At 45.9% G+C, this 16,478-nt stretch overlaps 1 protein-coding gene across 1 annotated transcript in view; it reads left to right on the top strand.

Annotated features, from left to right (window-relative positions):
• Nucleotides 1-16,478, top strand: part of FBN3 (fibrillin 3) — a 262,268-nt gene that overhangs the window by 27,292 nt on the left and 218,498 nt on the right. The window contains exons 3-4 of the mRNA XM_090027836.1: nt 1,938-2,020; nt 15,353-15,451. Of these exons, the coding sequence (XP_089883962.1) occupies nt 1,938-2,020; nt 15,353-15,451 (182 nt within the window). The remainder of the gene's footprint in view (nt 1-1,937; nt 2,021-15,352; nt 15,452-16,478) is intronic.

Raw genomic sequence — 16,478 nt, 5'->3', positions numbered from 1 at the left:
GATTCCTTTTTGAGTTTCAGCTCCTTGAAGAGATCCTGTCTAGCCAGTCTGGTCTCCTGTTCTTCTGTTGCATTGGGTTAATCTTGCTCCTGTGCCCTTAAAAGGGCCTCCTTAAAGCACAGGCAGGTTTCCTGGACTCTTTCCTCCTCTGACTTGCCTCCCAGGGAATCCAACCAACCCAGGGAACTGGTGGGCCGAAGTCAACTTTTATGAAGTCCCATTGTCTGTATTCTGCGGCTTTCCTTTCTTCCTCTGGTTAGGATCTTGAACTCTTATCATTTCATGGTAACTGTCACTGCAGTTACCTTCTACCTTAGAAGTAGAGTTCAGGGGTGGAAAGTTTGTCTACACAGAATGGGAAACATGCCCCTGCATCCCAGGATACTGGAGGATTGCAACTTGGGTGGCTTATCTTTGGGGAGTGTAATGGAACATGAGCTGGGTAACATGGCTCAGGGATGAACCTGCTCTTCAGTGGCATAATTTTAAGCTGCTTAAAATGTGTTTAAAACTAGTTTCCGTGTGGACAACGCAAGAGTTAAGAGCTCTAGGAATTGCCTAAAATTAATGTGTAACAAGGCCTAATTCAACAGTGGACATGTAGGCATTCATGTACCTACATGATACCTCCCATGTTTTAGTTCATTGGCCTAATGGTCAGAGCACAGCTATACCCATAAGGGGTTTGAACACACGTCTGTTTTGCATGAAAGTGTTCTAAGCACCGTGCCATAGGTTAGGTCAGTGATTCTCAACCAGCGTGCCCCAACCTCTGTCCTCTCCTTTCTAGTCCACCCCTTGAAGCTAGCCTGTGGGCAGCCCGTGTGAAGTGCTGGGAGGAAAACTAAAAGCCAGAGGTTGCGTGGCTCTGGGGTGGATGGTACCCCGGATGGGAGATGGCCCTGGACTCTATCCTGGGCTCTGCTCACAGTGAGGCAGAAATTGTCCCAATATTTATTCATCTTAACTGATGAATATGTAATTCACGGGTCAGTGGACCCTCTTCAAAAGCAAGGCTGGAAAGAGACTGGGCGATGGTTAGTTTATGATCTGCTGATTAGAGCCTTTTATTGGGAATATGAGGTGAAGATTTAAACCTCCTTGGGGGGAGGGCAGGCTTAAAATGTGGGTTTCCCTTTCTAATCAGTAGACTATTGGTCTAATAACACGAGGGCTTTCATCCTCCTCTTCCATTCTATTTCTATAGTGCCGTTATAGAGTGTCACACTGTGTGTACGTATTACAGCTGCAGTTACAAAATTTGGGGTGGCTGCAGCCCCCTCCGTAGCCCCCTGTCCAAGCCCCGCCCCTGGCAAGAAGAGCCTGACTCATCCCCACCTCCAGCCCACCCATCCCACCCCATGCAGATCTGGGGGCGTACACCTCTCCATGCCCTCGTAGGGTGTGCGCAGCAGTGGGAGCTGCCCCATCCCCCCATGAGCTACAGCACTGTCCTGTGTCCTCCCCTGGCTGGGCAGTGCCCGCCTCTGCCCCCTCCCTCACTTTAGGGGCATTGATCAGCCCCCCGCACAACCCCTCCCTCCCCCCTCCCCTTCTGCCACAACGGACTTACCCACTGGAGGCAGTTCTCCACACTGCCAAGCTGTGCTCCTCACTGCCTGAATACTATACTGTGGCTGTGCGCACGCACGGGCATTTATTGGCCAAATTATTGACTGCATTGGGCTAATTTCTGATATAGCCAATTTTCTTTATCAGTACCAATCTGATATTAGACTGATTTGTATCGGTGCACCTCTAGGAATTAGACTTTGGAATCTAATTTTAACTTTGTATTTAGAGAATGTAGATAGGAGCAGTTGCCATACAAGAGTTCATAAAATTCTCTCTTATAATAAAGGTACTTCATTGACTGCTTCAGCTGCTTAGAACAGATAACAAGGATTAAGAATTATTTTTACTTTTCTCAATCACAGACCAAATGTTTGTGGCTCAAGGTTCCACTCTTACTGCTGCCCAGGATGGAAAACACTGCCTGGAGGAAATCAGTGTATTGTTCGTGAGTATTTACTTTCGTTTTATTGTCATCACATAGTATCTTCTGGGAGTACATTCTGCACTTTCAGCAGATAACATTAACATTCTCCATTCATTTCAGATGAAGAACTAGAACAGAAGTTATGAATATTGGGCTTTATCACCTCTGTGAGCTGCCAATCTTGGTTAAAGATGAATGATTGTAACCCACCCCACTTAATAGAATTTATGTAGCCCCTAGACTCTTCAGGGTGTTACTGTGGTATTTAATGCTGGACAAGTTGCATGGCTTGTCTAGTGGAATAGCCCTCAAAGAGATGATGTTTATGACCTCCAAAACCAAAACATGAATTTAATGTAAACTTACTGCTTAAAAAGAAATAACTTGTAAGACTGAGGGCGAGCCAAGTACCTGACCCTGTGGGAGTGTGGTTATTACATATTGTTCATTTTCAGGAAGTTATATCTTTTTTTTTTTTTTAATCACCTGGTTCTAGTCACAGGCAAAGAGTAGATGTTGAATTAAACGGGACTTTCATCTGATGTGGTATAGCTATGTTGCTACTTGGACTTTCAAAATAAAACATAACAAAGACCTTCACGAGATGCTAGTAAGGAAACCAATTTAAAAGGCTGCTTAAGAACAAACGGACAACATTTCTAGTAACAATTTTAGATCAAAAATATTTCTTGCAAGTTTTTTACATTTTGAAAAGTGACAAAGTTGGTATTTTGTTTGAACACCTCCTTCAGCAGGACCATAGTTCCAACCAGCATTTCATGTCTGTGGGATAAAAGGGGTGGATGGCAGTGGGATAGTTTGTGTTTCACTGGGAGCAGTGATGAGGGTCAGGGTCCCTCTTCCACAACGTCGTCTATCATATTGAGTCATACGTTCTCTCTGACCGCCTCCTGGACCTACATATTCTCCTCTCTTAACTGCCCTGTGAATCATTTCAATGCTGAGTCTTTATGTAAAACATAGAAAATGATGGCACCAATATACTCAGCAGAGATTAAGCCCCAGCTGGTATACTGTATAGAAAAAAGAAGACAAAGGGGAAGAGTTGTGACCCAGTGTCACCAGGATCTACTCCTTCCTTCCAGAACTATTTTCTATGTCTGCAGTAATACACCCAGATCTTAGATCAACTTCCTCGGTCATCTGTGGATTCACTGCTATCTTCCCTTTACTGGAAGACTGTCTGCCTTGTATCAAAGGACTCCTAGCAATGGTGCAGTTCTGGGCTCCACATTTTAAGAAGGATGTAGAGACATTGAAGAGAATCCAGAGGCAAGCAAGAAAGATGAAAAGAGATTGGAAAGGGGGAGAAACCTTAGTATGTGTGTTTTGGAGAAAAGGAGATTTAAGGAGGACATGAAAACTGTTTCCAAGTATTAAAAAGGCTGTCATAAGAAAGACAGGCTTTTTAATTTCCCTTTATGTGTCTAAATGACAATCTTCTAGTTGCACACCTGGCTGTTTTTAAGCCATGGTCTTATGCTGTAGATACATAATCATGTGCACACACAGACTGAGCATGCCAAGTAGAGCTATGCACTGGCCAGTAGGCCTGAGCAAAGTAACTAGTATTCGCTTCGGATTTGGCCGAGTTGGGGGAACAGTGATTCGATTTGGTTATTTGAATCACTTTCCTGAATTGATTCAGCTGAATTTGATTTGGAAATTTGGCTGCTGCTGAATCTCCGAATCACCCAGGCCCATCCCCCTGCATCCACTCTCCCAGCCTGACAATGGCTGCCCCCCCGGCCCAACTTCCGGCACTTTGAAAAAAACAAAAGCCCTGACTCAGCAGATGCTGCCAGGTGGGGGGTGATCCCTGTGGCCCCCCCACTGTATGGGGGGCTCTGCATGAGCCCCCTTATCCCCCACATCACTGTCCTAGCCCTTCCCACAGCTGCCCTGCCCACCCCAGCTCTGGCCCTTTAAGAATCACCCCCTCAAAACACTGCACTCACTGTTCCTGCCCAGCAGGGGGCGATCCCCACTGCCCCATGCCACATGGGAGGCTTTGCATGAGCCCCCCAAGCCCCAAGGCTACTGAAGGAGTGGTGCATCCTGGGATTTTTCTCTTTTCTTTTTTTCCTTAAGCACCGGGAGCTGGGGCTGGCAAGGCAGCCATGGAGGGGGATGGGGGAGTGGGCAGGGGATTGGGTCTGGCAGGGGTCCTCCCATGGTCCCCTCCAATCTCCTCCAGTCCCCCCTCCCCTGCCTCCTACTTACCAGGTCTGAGTCCGGCTAGAGCTCCTACTGCAGCCACTGGGGACTGCCCAAATCATCAAAGCTCTCCCAATCTTTTCCAAAGATTCAGAGAGCTTTGAATTGATTCAGATCTTTTAATTGGTCCCCTGATTCAATTCGGATTTGGTGATTCAATCACCGAATCAGGCTGAATCTCCTCTGAATCGAATCGCCACCTGAAGCTTCGCACAGCCCTATTGGCCAGGTTTCTGTGTGTGTACCTGGGACTGAGTCCTGGAAGAATGACAGGAGGTAAGCCCCTCCTACATCTTAGGCCCGATAGCTGAGGGTTTATCGCACTTGACAAGAAAGTCCTCCACACCCAGAGCAGAGATGAACCTGCCTCTATTTGACTTCTTAGAACGATACTCTGACCAACACACCACAGGAATAGGAGTTACCAGAGGTTTCTGCAGTACCCCTCTTAAAGCTGAGACATTGCTTCTTGCATTTAGTAATCATGGTATAGCATGTATGGGGAGCAGTGCAAAAGTTTCTGCCCCATTGGGAACAAAGATACAGGCAAGAGGCTGAAGCTAAGGCCTGCTCCCTTCCAGGGAACCACCTCGCTGAGCCATGCACCCTCTAGGTTGCTCTTTTTCCAGTCCCCACATATCTCCTGCTTTCGGCTGACCAGTGGGATCGACTACAAAAGGAGAGCTGGAAAGCACAGGGCATAATGCCTAACCCGTGGCATGGTGGTTAGAGTACTGTGCTGAGAAGTCAGTGATACAGATCAAAACCTCTTATGGGTAAAGAATGTGGGTTTCTTGGCTTTGTACTGGGGCTAAAATGCAGGGAGGTCCATCTCCCCACCCATAATATAGTGCCTGCTACTTGTTTTCTAGCTGACTGTATTTTGGGAACCTACATGCAGCTATACATCCAGAATGGGTATGTGTATGCAGAGGTGGATTCAAAGGGGGTGCAACTGCATCCACCCTTTTGGACTGCACTGCTCTTTGGCAACCTCTGGGCTTGCCTCTGAGCTCTGAAGGGAAGGTGGTGGAGTTTAGTAGCTGCTTGGGGCCTTTAAAAAGTCCCCAGAGGCTCCCAGAGCCCGGTCTGCCTGCACTGGTTGAGGGGAGAGTCTGAGAGGAGGTTGCAGCCACCCCTGCAGAATGGTTGCTACTCTTGCACACCCTTTGGCCAGCCGTCTCTAGGCAGCCAGTTCCAATGCTTGACCACCCTCATAGTCAGAACATTCTTCCTAATATTCAACCTAAATTTCTTCTGCTTCAGTTTAAAGCCATTGCTCCTAGTCTAGTTTCCCAAAGCCACCCATCTCCATCCTTTCCGTAAATGCCCTTCAGGCTTTAGAAAATGGCTATCAAATTCCCCTTCGGTCTAAGAAATCATAGAGCATCAGGGTAGGAAGGGACCTCAGGAGGTAATCTAGTCCAATGCCTTGCTCAAGGCAGCACCATCTCCAACTAGATCATCCTAGCCAGAGCTTTGTCTAGCTGGGTCTTAAAAACCTCCAAAGATGGAGCTTCTATCACCTCTGGGTAACCTGTTCCAGTATCTTACTTACCCTCCTAGAAAGAAAATTCTTCCTAATATGTAACCAAAACTTCCCTTGCTGCAACTTGAGAGTGTTGCTCCTGGTTCCGTCATCTGTCACCATTGAAAACAGTCTAGCTCCATCCTCTTTCAAAGCCCATTTCAGGTAGTTGAAAGCTGCTATTCAATCCCTTCTGTCTCATCTTCTCCAGACTAAATAAGCCCAGTTCCCTCAGTCTTTCCTCATAATTCATGTTCCCCAGCCTCCTTCTCATTTTTCTTGTCCTTCACATGACTCTCTCCAATTTGTCCACATTCTTTCTGTAGTGGGGGGCCCAAAACTGAACATAGTACTCCAGATGTGGCCTCACCAGTGCTGAACAGAGAGGAAGAATCACCTCCCTGGACTTACTGGCAACACCCTACCATTGCAGCCCAGGATGCCATTAGCCTACTTGGCAACAAGGGCATACTGCTGGCACATATTCGGCTTGTTGCCCACTTGTTGTCCCCAGGTCCTTTTGTACAGAGCTGCAGCCCAGCCAGCCAGCCCCAGGCCTGTACCAGTGCATGGGATTCTTCCATCCTAAGTGCAGAACTTTACACCTGCCTTTGTTGAACCTCATGGGATTCCTTTTGGCCCAGTCCTCCATTTTGTCTAGGTCTCTTGGAATCCTAGCCCTACCTTCCAGCATATCTGCTACTGCCTCCAGGTTGGTGTCTTCTGCAAACTTGCTGGTGGTGCACACTATGCCATCTTCCAGGTTGTTGGTGAAGACATTGAACAATACTGGCCCCAGGACTGACCCCTAGGGTACACCACTTGATATCGGCTGCCAACTAGACATCAAACCATTGATTGCTACCCTCATCCACAGAGCCAGTCACCTCATCATAGAAGGCAATCGGGTTGTTCAGGAATGACTTCCCTTGGTGAATCCGTACTGTCCATTTCTAATCACCTTCTTCTTCTCCACCTTCTTCTCCAAACTGACATAGTTCCTCTTCTGGGCATGTGTTGCACCTGGTGTGGGGGCATACTGAACTGAAAGTAAAGCACTAGCTTTCCACACTTCCCCCCCTTCCCCCCCCAGAGTCTGTCAGCAGCCTATTTGCCCTTTTCCAGTCATCCAGGATCTCACCCAATCTCCATGAGTTCTCAGACAGGATAGCAGTGGCTCTGGAATAACCTTAGCCATTTCCTTCAGTACCTGAGGGGTACATCCCATCCAGCCCTGCCAACTTGAGAGCATCTAGTTTCTCTAAGTTAACCCTAACCTGTTCTGCCACCACTGTAGACTGTTTGTCTCCTTCCCTATCTTTGATGCTAACTTTGTTCATCGTCTGATAGCTACCCCTATTTGTGTAGACTGAAGTAAAAAAGGTATTAAATACTTTGGCCTTCTCCGCATCTTCCATAACCAGATTGTAGGTCCCATATGGAATGCAGAAGGCAGTTTCTCTGGTCTTCCTCTTACTCTTGACATACTTGTAGAATCCCTTTTTCATTGCTTTTTACATCCTTTGGTAGTCACAAATCATGCCTCTGCCTTCCTAATTTTTTACCTATATGCCCAAATAAAATTCCTACTCCCTTTCGTAGTACTATGCGCAAGGTTCCACTTTTTATGGGATTCCTTTTTGGGTTTCAACTTATTAAGAAGATTGTTGTCTAGACAGGCTGTTCTTCTGTTGCATTTCCCATTCTTCTGCCGTGTTGGGATAGCTTCCTCCTATTCCCTTAAAAGGGCCTCTGTAAAGTACAGCCAGCTCTCCTGGAAGCTTTTTCGTCTCAGATTTGCCTCCTGGGGAATCCTGCCTACCAGCTCCCTGGTTTTGTTGAAGTCTACTTTTCTGAAGTCCAATCTTTACTCTGTGGCTTTCCTTCCTTTCTCCTTTCAGAATCTTGACCCCAGGACTCTGACATTTCATGGTCACTGTCACCCAAGTTACTTTCCACCTTCACATTCTCAACCAATTCTTCCCTGTTGGTAGAAGCAAAGAAAGGGGGAAGCTCTCTTTTCCTTGTGCAATAATTTGCAGCAGGGAGCCTGATCTCCATTCTACCCCTCCCCCCCCAGAGGCTGCCTGCCTGTATGAGTTGCGAGGGGCCCGGTGCTTTCCTCCGCAGCAGCAGTGCCCCCCAGGACCGCCCAGGCCAGGTGCTAGCTAGTGAGTGCCGGCTGAGGGGTGCTACCACCATGGAGGGAAGCACTGGGGTCCCCTGCAGCTCAGGGAATGCTCAGCCCACTAGCAGCTTACCCCACCCTGCTGTGGGAGAGGCAGGTAAGCTCCAGCACCCTGTGTACCATCCCTACCACCTGGGACCACCTGGGTATGGCTGGCTTGCTCCTAAGGCAGAGCGGCAAGGTGGCAGGAGGGCAGTTGGGTGTGCTGGCAGCAGGAGAAGATGGCAGGGATGGTGCATGGGGTGCTGGAAGCCCACCACGCCCAAGCTTCCCCAAGTACGTTGGCTTTCAGCAATCCATGCACCATTGCACTTTGTTAGGTAGCAAACTAAAACATCTCGGATGGGTTTTACCTTGCTATGTTACAAAGTCATTTAAAGCAGAATACACTGCTGAGCACGTAAATAGCAATGCCATTAAAGTGGAATAGGCTGCCAAGCATGTAAATAGCAACGCTATTGATGTGGTTGAAAAGCACATTTAAGCCACTTTAAAGACCAATTTTGTTGCATGTGCAAAGGCCCTATAGCCACTACCCAACATGATATTCCCCCTGCTGTTCTCCCTTCTGACTTTTATCCAGAGGATTTCAACAGTCCTAACTGCCAGACATATAAGCTACCTCACTACATCTCTATAATACCCAATTCCATCATAAGTCTGTGATTGTACTAAGACCTCCTGTTCTTCCTATTTATTCCCCATGCTTTTCACATGGGTATATAAACATTTCAAGTATTTAACTGATAGTTCTGTCTTCTGTCTGAGAACATTGCCATTGTTTCCCTCTACTAAGTATTTTGTCCAGGTCTTGTGACTGTTTACTTGCCTCTAGGCTTTTGTCTCCATACCTTGCTGAACCTAGTTTAAAGCCTTCCTCAGTAGGTTAGCGAGCCTGTATGTGAAGACATTCTTCCCTGTTCTTATCACTTTTTCCAGTAGTCTTTCTTGAAATGCCATCCCATGGTTTAAGAAGCCAAGTCCTCTCAACACTATCTGTGCAGTCATATGTTGATCTTTGGGATGTCTGCTTCTACCTGGGCATTTATCCTTGACTGGAAGAACAGATGAAGATGCCACCTGGTCCCCCATCCCTTTGCACCCAGACCCATGTTGTCACTTTTGGTCTGCTCAAAGTTGCCCCTTGTAATATCATTAGTGGAGACAGTAGTTAGCCATATTAGCCTGAAGTCAGGCAGAAGGCTGCATAGACATGTACCTTATAGACTAATTAAATAACATATAAATAGAGTGCATATGTACCTTGCCTTCAGTATTAGTGCTTACATGGAGGAGTGGCATGGGATGGATGAATCAGGGGCTGGATGAGGCTCAGCAACCATTCTGTAATGTCTCCAGCTGTGGGCTGCTTGCAGGCAACAGGCTTCCTGAACCAAAAGGTCACATCAGCAACCAGATGCCTCTATACCCTGTGCAGGGAGTTTCCAGCCACCACCACCTGTTGCTTTCTCTTGACAGCAGCAGTCTTGATATCCCACTCCTTGGGCTGCATGGTTGGCCTCTCCTGCCACTGAAATAAGCTTATTCTCATCTAATGCCAAGGCTTCATACCTGTTCTCCAGCTACATAGTTTTAAGATGAGGAGTGTTGTCTGTTGCCATAGGTGACAGGCTGCCAGCTTCCACCTTCCCAAGTACCTGTGTCTTCCAATGCCTTCTCTGGCTGTCCCTCCTCCGTGACATGGGAGGTCTTCTTGTGCATTGAGTTGATGAAGGTATCATGCTCAAAGATGCTTCTGAATCTGTCTACCAGCTCCTACAGCTCCCTTACCTGTTTCCTGGGAAAATCCACCAGGAGGCAACTCTCACATCACAAACACTCCCCAAACTGGCTGTCTTTGGGCCATGCAGGCCGCAGTAACTGCGAAGCCAGGCTGTTAATATCAGCAGTCCTTTGTTATGAGGGTGATAGTCTTCCAGGAAATAACGAAGTCATCAGTGAGTCTGTAGATGATTGGCAAGTTTACTCAAAATGCTCTACACATGCTATTAGTGCACAGGTATAAACTATGTCACATATTGTGCTAGTTTCTTGCTCCCAGGTGCCAGTTGTACATAGGTGTCTGGGACCTCAGCACATTGAGTCAGGTCAGAGTAGCCCCAGCTGGCAGAAGGTGCGGGGAGTCTGCCTGTTAGTATGGAGCTGTTCCAGTCTGGCAAAATATGCTCAGTGGGGCTGGTTGGGGCACAAAGATGCTCCAGTTCAGGGCTAGTTGGCAGGCAGCCCCTGCACTGAAGCACCCTTGTGCCCCAGCCAGCCCCATCAGCGTCTACATGTGCAGTGCCACAGAATAAAAAAACTCAGGAGGAAAATACTTGTAAACACAAGTACTACCCTGCTGTGGAGTTACAGTATAACCTCATAAATCCGGACATCAAATATCTGGAATTCTCAAAAATCCAGCACTTTTTAAAATTACACTAGATCGGGGAGCAGTGGCAGCCAGTCCCACAGCAGCAGAGGGGGAAGCTTGCATGTGGCAGCTGCCGGTGCCATCCAGCACCCCTCGTCGCTGCTCCATGTAAGGCCACTGCTCCAGGACCAGCTGCTGCTACCCACTCTCCTCCCTCGCTCTAGGACAGGCCGCTGCCCTGGTTTCAAAAATATGGAGTTTACAAATTTCCGGCAGGTGCTCAGTCCCGAGCATGCCAGATTCATGACGGTATACTGTAATTAGTTTTCTGTGCCCTAATAGAGCTGCACCTGTAGACATGACACATTTACTGCAGAGCTAATTGGTCTACTCCACAGGAAACATCTCATGTAGATGTGCCTGCCTTGTAATACATCGTGGCATCATGAAGGATTATTTAGTGTTTGTTTCCCAGGCATTGATATTAATGTTGCATTTCTTCAGATTGGCCTTCAAGGTCTTGAATCTTTTATTTTTATTTTATTTTATTTTTTGCCTACCTCGAGAGCACTCAGCAGTGGTGAGTTAGGATCTGTTTTGGAAACTGGTTGTCATGACTTGTCCTGTCCAACAGAGTTGCTGCTGTATAAACGTGGCTTCAATGCTAGTGGTGTTTGCTTAAGCCAGAACACTAGCATTCATTCTTTTGTCCTTCTAATTTGATATGGGGACATTGTTGATTGTGGCAATTGTCATGTGTGCCTACTCTGTTCAAGAGCTCCATGTCACTCGTAGTTGCTTCTGTGAAGCATATGAATTACTTGGACACACTGTCAACTTCATGAAAACTAAGATCCTTTACCAGCCCACCCCATGCCAACCAGCAACTCCTTGGCATATTATAGTTAGACAGCAATCCTTGGAGAGAATGCTAACCATTCCCTGCCTGGCCAGTTTTCCCAAGAAGTAAACATAGACAGTAATATTCAATGCCAGATGAAATCAGCTAGTGCTACCTTTTGGATGTCTCCAAAATAGTATCTTTGATTGTGACATCAGGACCCAAACCAAACTTCTCGTCTGCCAGGCCGTTGTCATCTCTACCCTGTTGTAAGGGTGTGAAACTCGGACAACTTGTCAGAAACATCTGAAAGCTTTTGAATATCACCATCAGCAATGTTTTTGGAAAGCCCAGCTAGAACATGGGTGGAAGCCTTGGTGGTTTGTGGTGACACCTTGACAAAGCCTGTAGAAATGCACACAAAGGAAGAGCTGGCAGTAGCAGAGCCTTTGGCACTGCAGTGTATTCCAGCCATTGTGTTGATACTCCTGCCTCCCGCCATCTCCTTCTTCCTCTTTTGCTGCGACTTCCTGAAAATTTCTGTCTTCCACCTTTATGTGCTTTCACTCAGCAAGCTCAGAATGAAAGAAGGGTGAAAAAGAAAGTGTCTGAGCAAACTCCTCTGTGAACTCCCTACTCAAACTCCCCTGTTTGGTGGTCTGCGTATTTCTGGCTCCTGTGCACAGCCTTTCAGGCTAAGCAAGCCTTTTCGCTCCACTATCAGCTGCTGGGCTTAGCAGCTCAGAGCATTCCTTTCGCTCACTCCCCCAAGCAACCTTGCTGAATGGTTCTAAAACTGAAGCTATGCCACTGAGCCCAAATAAAATGTCTGTGTGCGGAGGGAAAATATCCTTCCTTAGTGCTGCAATAATAAGGCAATGGAATAAGCTGCCTTGTTGACCTGAAGAATCTCCTTTGTTGGAGATTTTTGAGCAGAAGCTGGATAAATATTTTACAGGGCATTTTAAGGAATGGTTCATCTGCATTTGTGAAGAACTAGAGGACCATTCTTGCCTTTTAGTAACATCACAAAATCCTTGAAGCACAAAATTCCAACCAAAACCTATAAAAACTAAAAATAGTGAGTCAGTAACACCTTCCCCCAATCATCACATTCTCTTGCTCAGTTAATTGTCAGGTAACTTTATACATGTGCATATACATATAAATATAGCGTTCTGTATACCTGCTTGAATGCCTTTACTTTACTGTGTTATGCTTCCTTGTAAATGGTGCACACAAGATCTTTGGCTCTATCCCCAAACTCAAACCTGCTTGAAAGATGTATCCATTTTTTTGATTTCTGTATGAACAAAAACATAACCATCTTAACCACAAAAAAGAAAGAAAAAACAAACCATTGCCTCTTCATTATTTTTGTCTTCAATCTAGTGAAATTCCCATATTCCCACCAGCTCCTCTGAAATCTTTAAACAAGGGATTGCCAAACATTTCAGACATTCCTTCAAAATCTCCCCTGCCAAGGGGCAATCCATTAAACAAGGCTTCTTTGACTCCTGGCCATAGTTCTATTCTTGGACAGTTTCTTTCCTCCTTAGGAATATTCTTCCATACATCTTTGAATGATAGTTTTCCATGCATTGCTCATGATACTGTTTCTTTATACTTACTGGATGGTTGTCCACATGTGCTTAGTAGCCTATTCTACTGCGCATTAAAGCATGACAAGAAACTGTGCAGTTACACTAATACACAATAAAATTGGCGACTGTGCGTTAAGCTTCACTGACAAAATGTGCGCTTTTGGTACTGCATATTAGGGCAGCCTAATGCACATTTATTTAGTACCTCAGATTGGAGGTACTAAATTTAACATGCATTAGGAAAAGCTCATTAATGCACGTGTAGACATGCCCACTGAGTAGCTGATCTGATCTCAGCAGTTGTAAGGCTTTAGAACTAGACCAAAGTGCCTGATCCAGATTGTCTGGCACCTGCTTAGAGCACTGAATATCTGAAACACTAGCATCTTTTGATATAATCCTTCCCATGTGTTACTCTTTCAGTACCTCATTCCACAGTACATATTAGTCAAATAAGTTAGAAAAGTCTACCTTGCCCCTCTACAACTGTCTTATTGTACCATTTAGCTACCATCCGTTCTGCTCTGCCTTCCCTAGAGGAGCTCACTATACTTTCTCATACCCCAGCCTGAACTAGACTGCACTGTGCCCAATCATCCTACTTTAATTCTTCCAGTAATTTACAGACTCTCTGAAAATAGTGAACACACAGAGGTATCAAGAAGTTTGTTTAGTGACTAAATCCAAGGCCCCTGTGCTCCTTCCTTCTCATCAACAATGAATGCTTAAAGCATATTGCATTCTCTTCCACAATATGAAAAGAAAACCAGACAAGCAAACAAAACCCTTTATCGCATCCATATTAAAGATCTTCTTTGCAAAAATCTTGCTGGTCTATGAAAAGATACCACCTCTGTCCACGAGCCCTGATTTGCTTTTTCCTCTACACCAATACGGCTACAACCTGGATACCTATCACTTCCTTTGAGGGCAGTCTTAAAGCTATTCAAATTCTTTGCTTCTGCTTCTTGGCTTGGAACTCTGGTTCCAGGAATGCACTAAAGCAATGACTCCAGCCTTGGGGCTTAATGCTGGCAGCACCCCTCCTGGATCGTCTGGCCCACAGGAAATGTCACGGGATAGCTCTAACTTGTGGGCTGTCCCATGATCCAGATTTGACCCATAGGGCCGAATGAGCTTGATACCTAGGACATGGATTTAACTCAGCAATTCTGACATCAAGGCCAATAACTTGCATGTCTTTTAGGAAGATATCTAGTCACCTAAAACAGTTGTCCAAGTCTGTCGAGCACTTCCAAAGCAAAGTCACTTGTCACGGCTTCTAACAGCTGAAGAGGCTCTACTCATGGAGGAATTGGTGTGCAGCATATAACAAATGACAAAACCTGTTGTGCGCCATAAAAGGCAAGGTTTTCATTTGGTGCGGAGCGTAGCGAATAACTAGCATTACAAGAATTAATATGTACGTTATCCACCAAAGACATAAAGCAAGAACAAAGACGAAGCACCATTTAAGGGTTAAAAATGTAGGACTGAAATGCATGCCCCAAGCGTGGTTTTTTTAAAGTAGGAGATGGCACTCCCCCTTAAAACAAACACGCAAACCCACAGTTCTACCCCACACAGGAAATCCTTTCAATTATTTTGGCTCGCCTGTGGTTCTGAAGAAAGCCTGCTGACGATACTAGGAGGAGATTTAACGTTGGTTACAGCACAAGGGTTAGGGAACTCCCAGCCAAAAACTGCCGAGTGGCATGTGAGATAAGTGACACTCACTAATGCCTGCTGACTTTTCTCAGAGCTGTAAAACATGCCATCTGGGTTTGTAATCCTTTGGGGTCAGTATGGTGTAACTGTTTTTACAAAACTCGCTGAGATGGGATCCTTTACGCTGGGCTCTATTAAAATCTTTGCTTACACAGGTGAAACTGCTAGCAGTGGTATCTGGCTCCCATGGTTCAGGACGGGGGAATAGCTGAGCTTCCAGCAGAGGGGGAGAGTAGGGGATGGGAGATGGATTACAGATATCACACTGATACATCTTTGGCTGGAGCTGGCTAGGATGCCTGACCCCAGCAGATGGATGTCTCAGTAATACAGACGGTTCCTTCAAGCCCTGTCTCAGGGTTGTGAATTTTCCAGAGGAACTGTAAAAAATATTGAGAAAATATTTTAATGTGGCCAAGCCTGAAATGCTGGCATTATGGTTATGGCCATCATGAACCATTATGTAAGCAAAAGTGGGGCAGAAATTATGCCTTTCAGCCCTGAATTTAAGCTTGTGCCCTTGAAGATGCTCAGTCTGTTGGGCTAGTGAGGCCTTTCCATCTGCTCCCCTCAAGCAGATGTTACACAGTGCTCCTCAGCGGGTCCAGCAGCCTCTGAAGCTATCCTTTCCATCAGTCAGGTTGATTTCAATCTTCTCAAGAGAAATGTTAATTCTCACTACTCTTGACAGCCAAGGAAATGCTTTTTGCATAGGTTAGCACCATAAAAACAACGTCGTAGACATGGTGCAGCAGCTTTTCGCGCAGAACTAAAGAAAATAGAGTCGGAAAGTCTGAGGCTAGTGCAACATGGCAATATTGTGCTAATCACAGACTTCTTTTTTCCTTCCAGCAATTTGCAGGCACTCCTGTGGTGATGGATTCTGCTCACGGCCAAATATGTGCACGTGCTCCAACGGGCAGCTTTCTACCAATTGTGGTTCTTCTGGAGGTAAGACAACATCACTAATGTTGGCCCTTTTCTTGGATGGTTGTTGGTTACCTCTAAAATTTCCTAGCCAGACCTGAGTGAAATTCTTTCCCTGAAATATTTGCTGTTCCTGGGAACTAACATTACAGGTTGTGATCAAAATGTAACAGTACCTGTAAATCCTAGCAGTGTTCTTGCTGATGATGGGTCCTTTGTTATCTTATGCGCAAGTAAAATTGATCAATCTGTTTGTAATTTTGGCCACTCTTCAATAAGCCCATTGTGGTCCTACAGGTACCTCTTGGAGCCAGTTCTCCTTGTAACAAAAGCATTCCTATAGATTTTGCCAAAAGTCCATCTGCTGCTATACCTGGAAGTGCAATAAACTCTTAATGCTGTTTATTTAGCAAATAAGTGTTCTTTCTATTTTATAAGTCTTCTTTATATGTTTTTGCTTAGACTGGGGGGTGGAGATCAGAAAACCTTCCAGATGTTCCTGGCTTGGATGACATCTTAAGGTCATATACTAGCAAGTCAGGAATCCAAGAAATGTGGTGCCGTTTTCCCTGCCTTGCTCTCTGACCTCAGATACCAAGGTGAAGATGCACAAGGGAGCTCTAGCTCGCCCTCGCAATGGGCTCTCTTCAGTTGCTCACTTGATTGGGATGAAATGAAAGAGCTGGGAGTTACCAGAAATACAGTATTTACCTGATTCCAAGAGACCTTTGAATTTAAGGCACCCCCCTGATAGTTAGTTTCTATACATTAAAAAATCATAAATTTGTTATAATGTTCTATGTATGGAATCTAACTTGTGAAGAGTCATCTAAAATTTGCACCGCTCCCTCCCCCCTGCAGCATGGCAAGAAGCAGCAGGGGAGCAGACAGTGGGGGGCCAGGCCATGAAGAAGTCAAGTGGCCTGCCCCCTGCCCCCTGCCCCTTTATGGTGAGAATATTTATGGTTTTTGCTGGTTACAACAGGGGGCCAGGAAGAATTTTTCCCCCTTCCTGTTGCTCTGGGTGTCAGGGCAGGTTTCCAGTTTTCTC

This window comes from Crocodylus siamensis, chromosome 14 (assembly GCF_052110815.1).
Source record: "Crocodylus siamensis isolate JL-2025a chromosome 14, ASM5211081v1, whole genome shotgun sequence".
Lineage (NCBI taxonomy): Eukaryota > Metazoa > Chordata > Crocodylia > Crocodylidae > Crocodylus > Crocodylus siamensis.
This window is presented reverse-complemented; position numbering and strand designations above follow the sequence as displayed.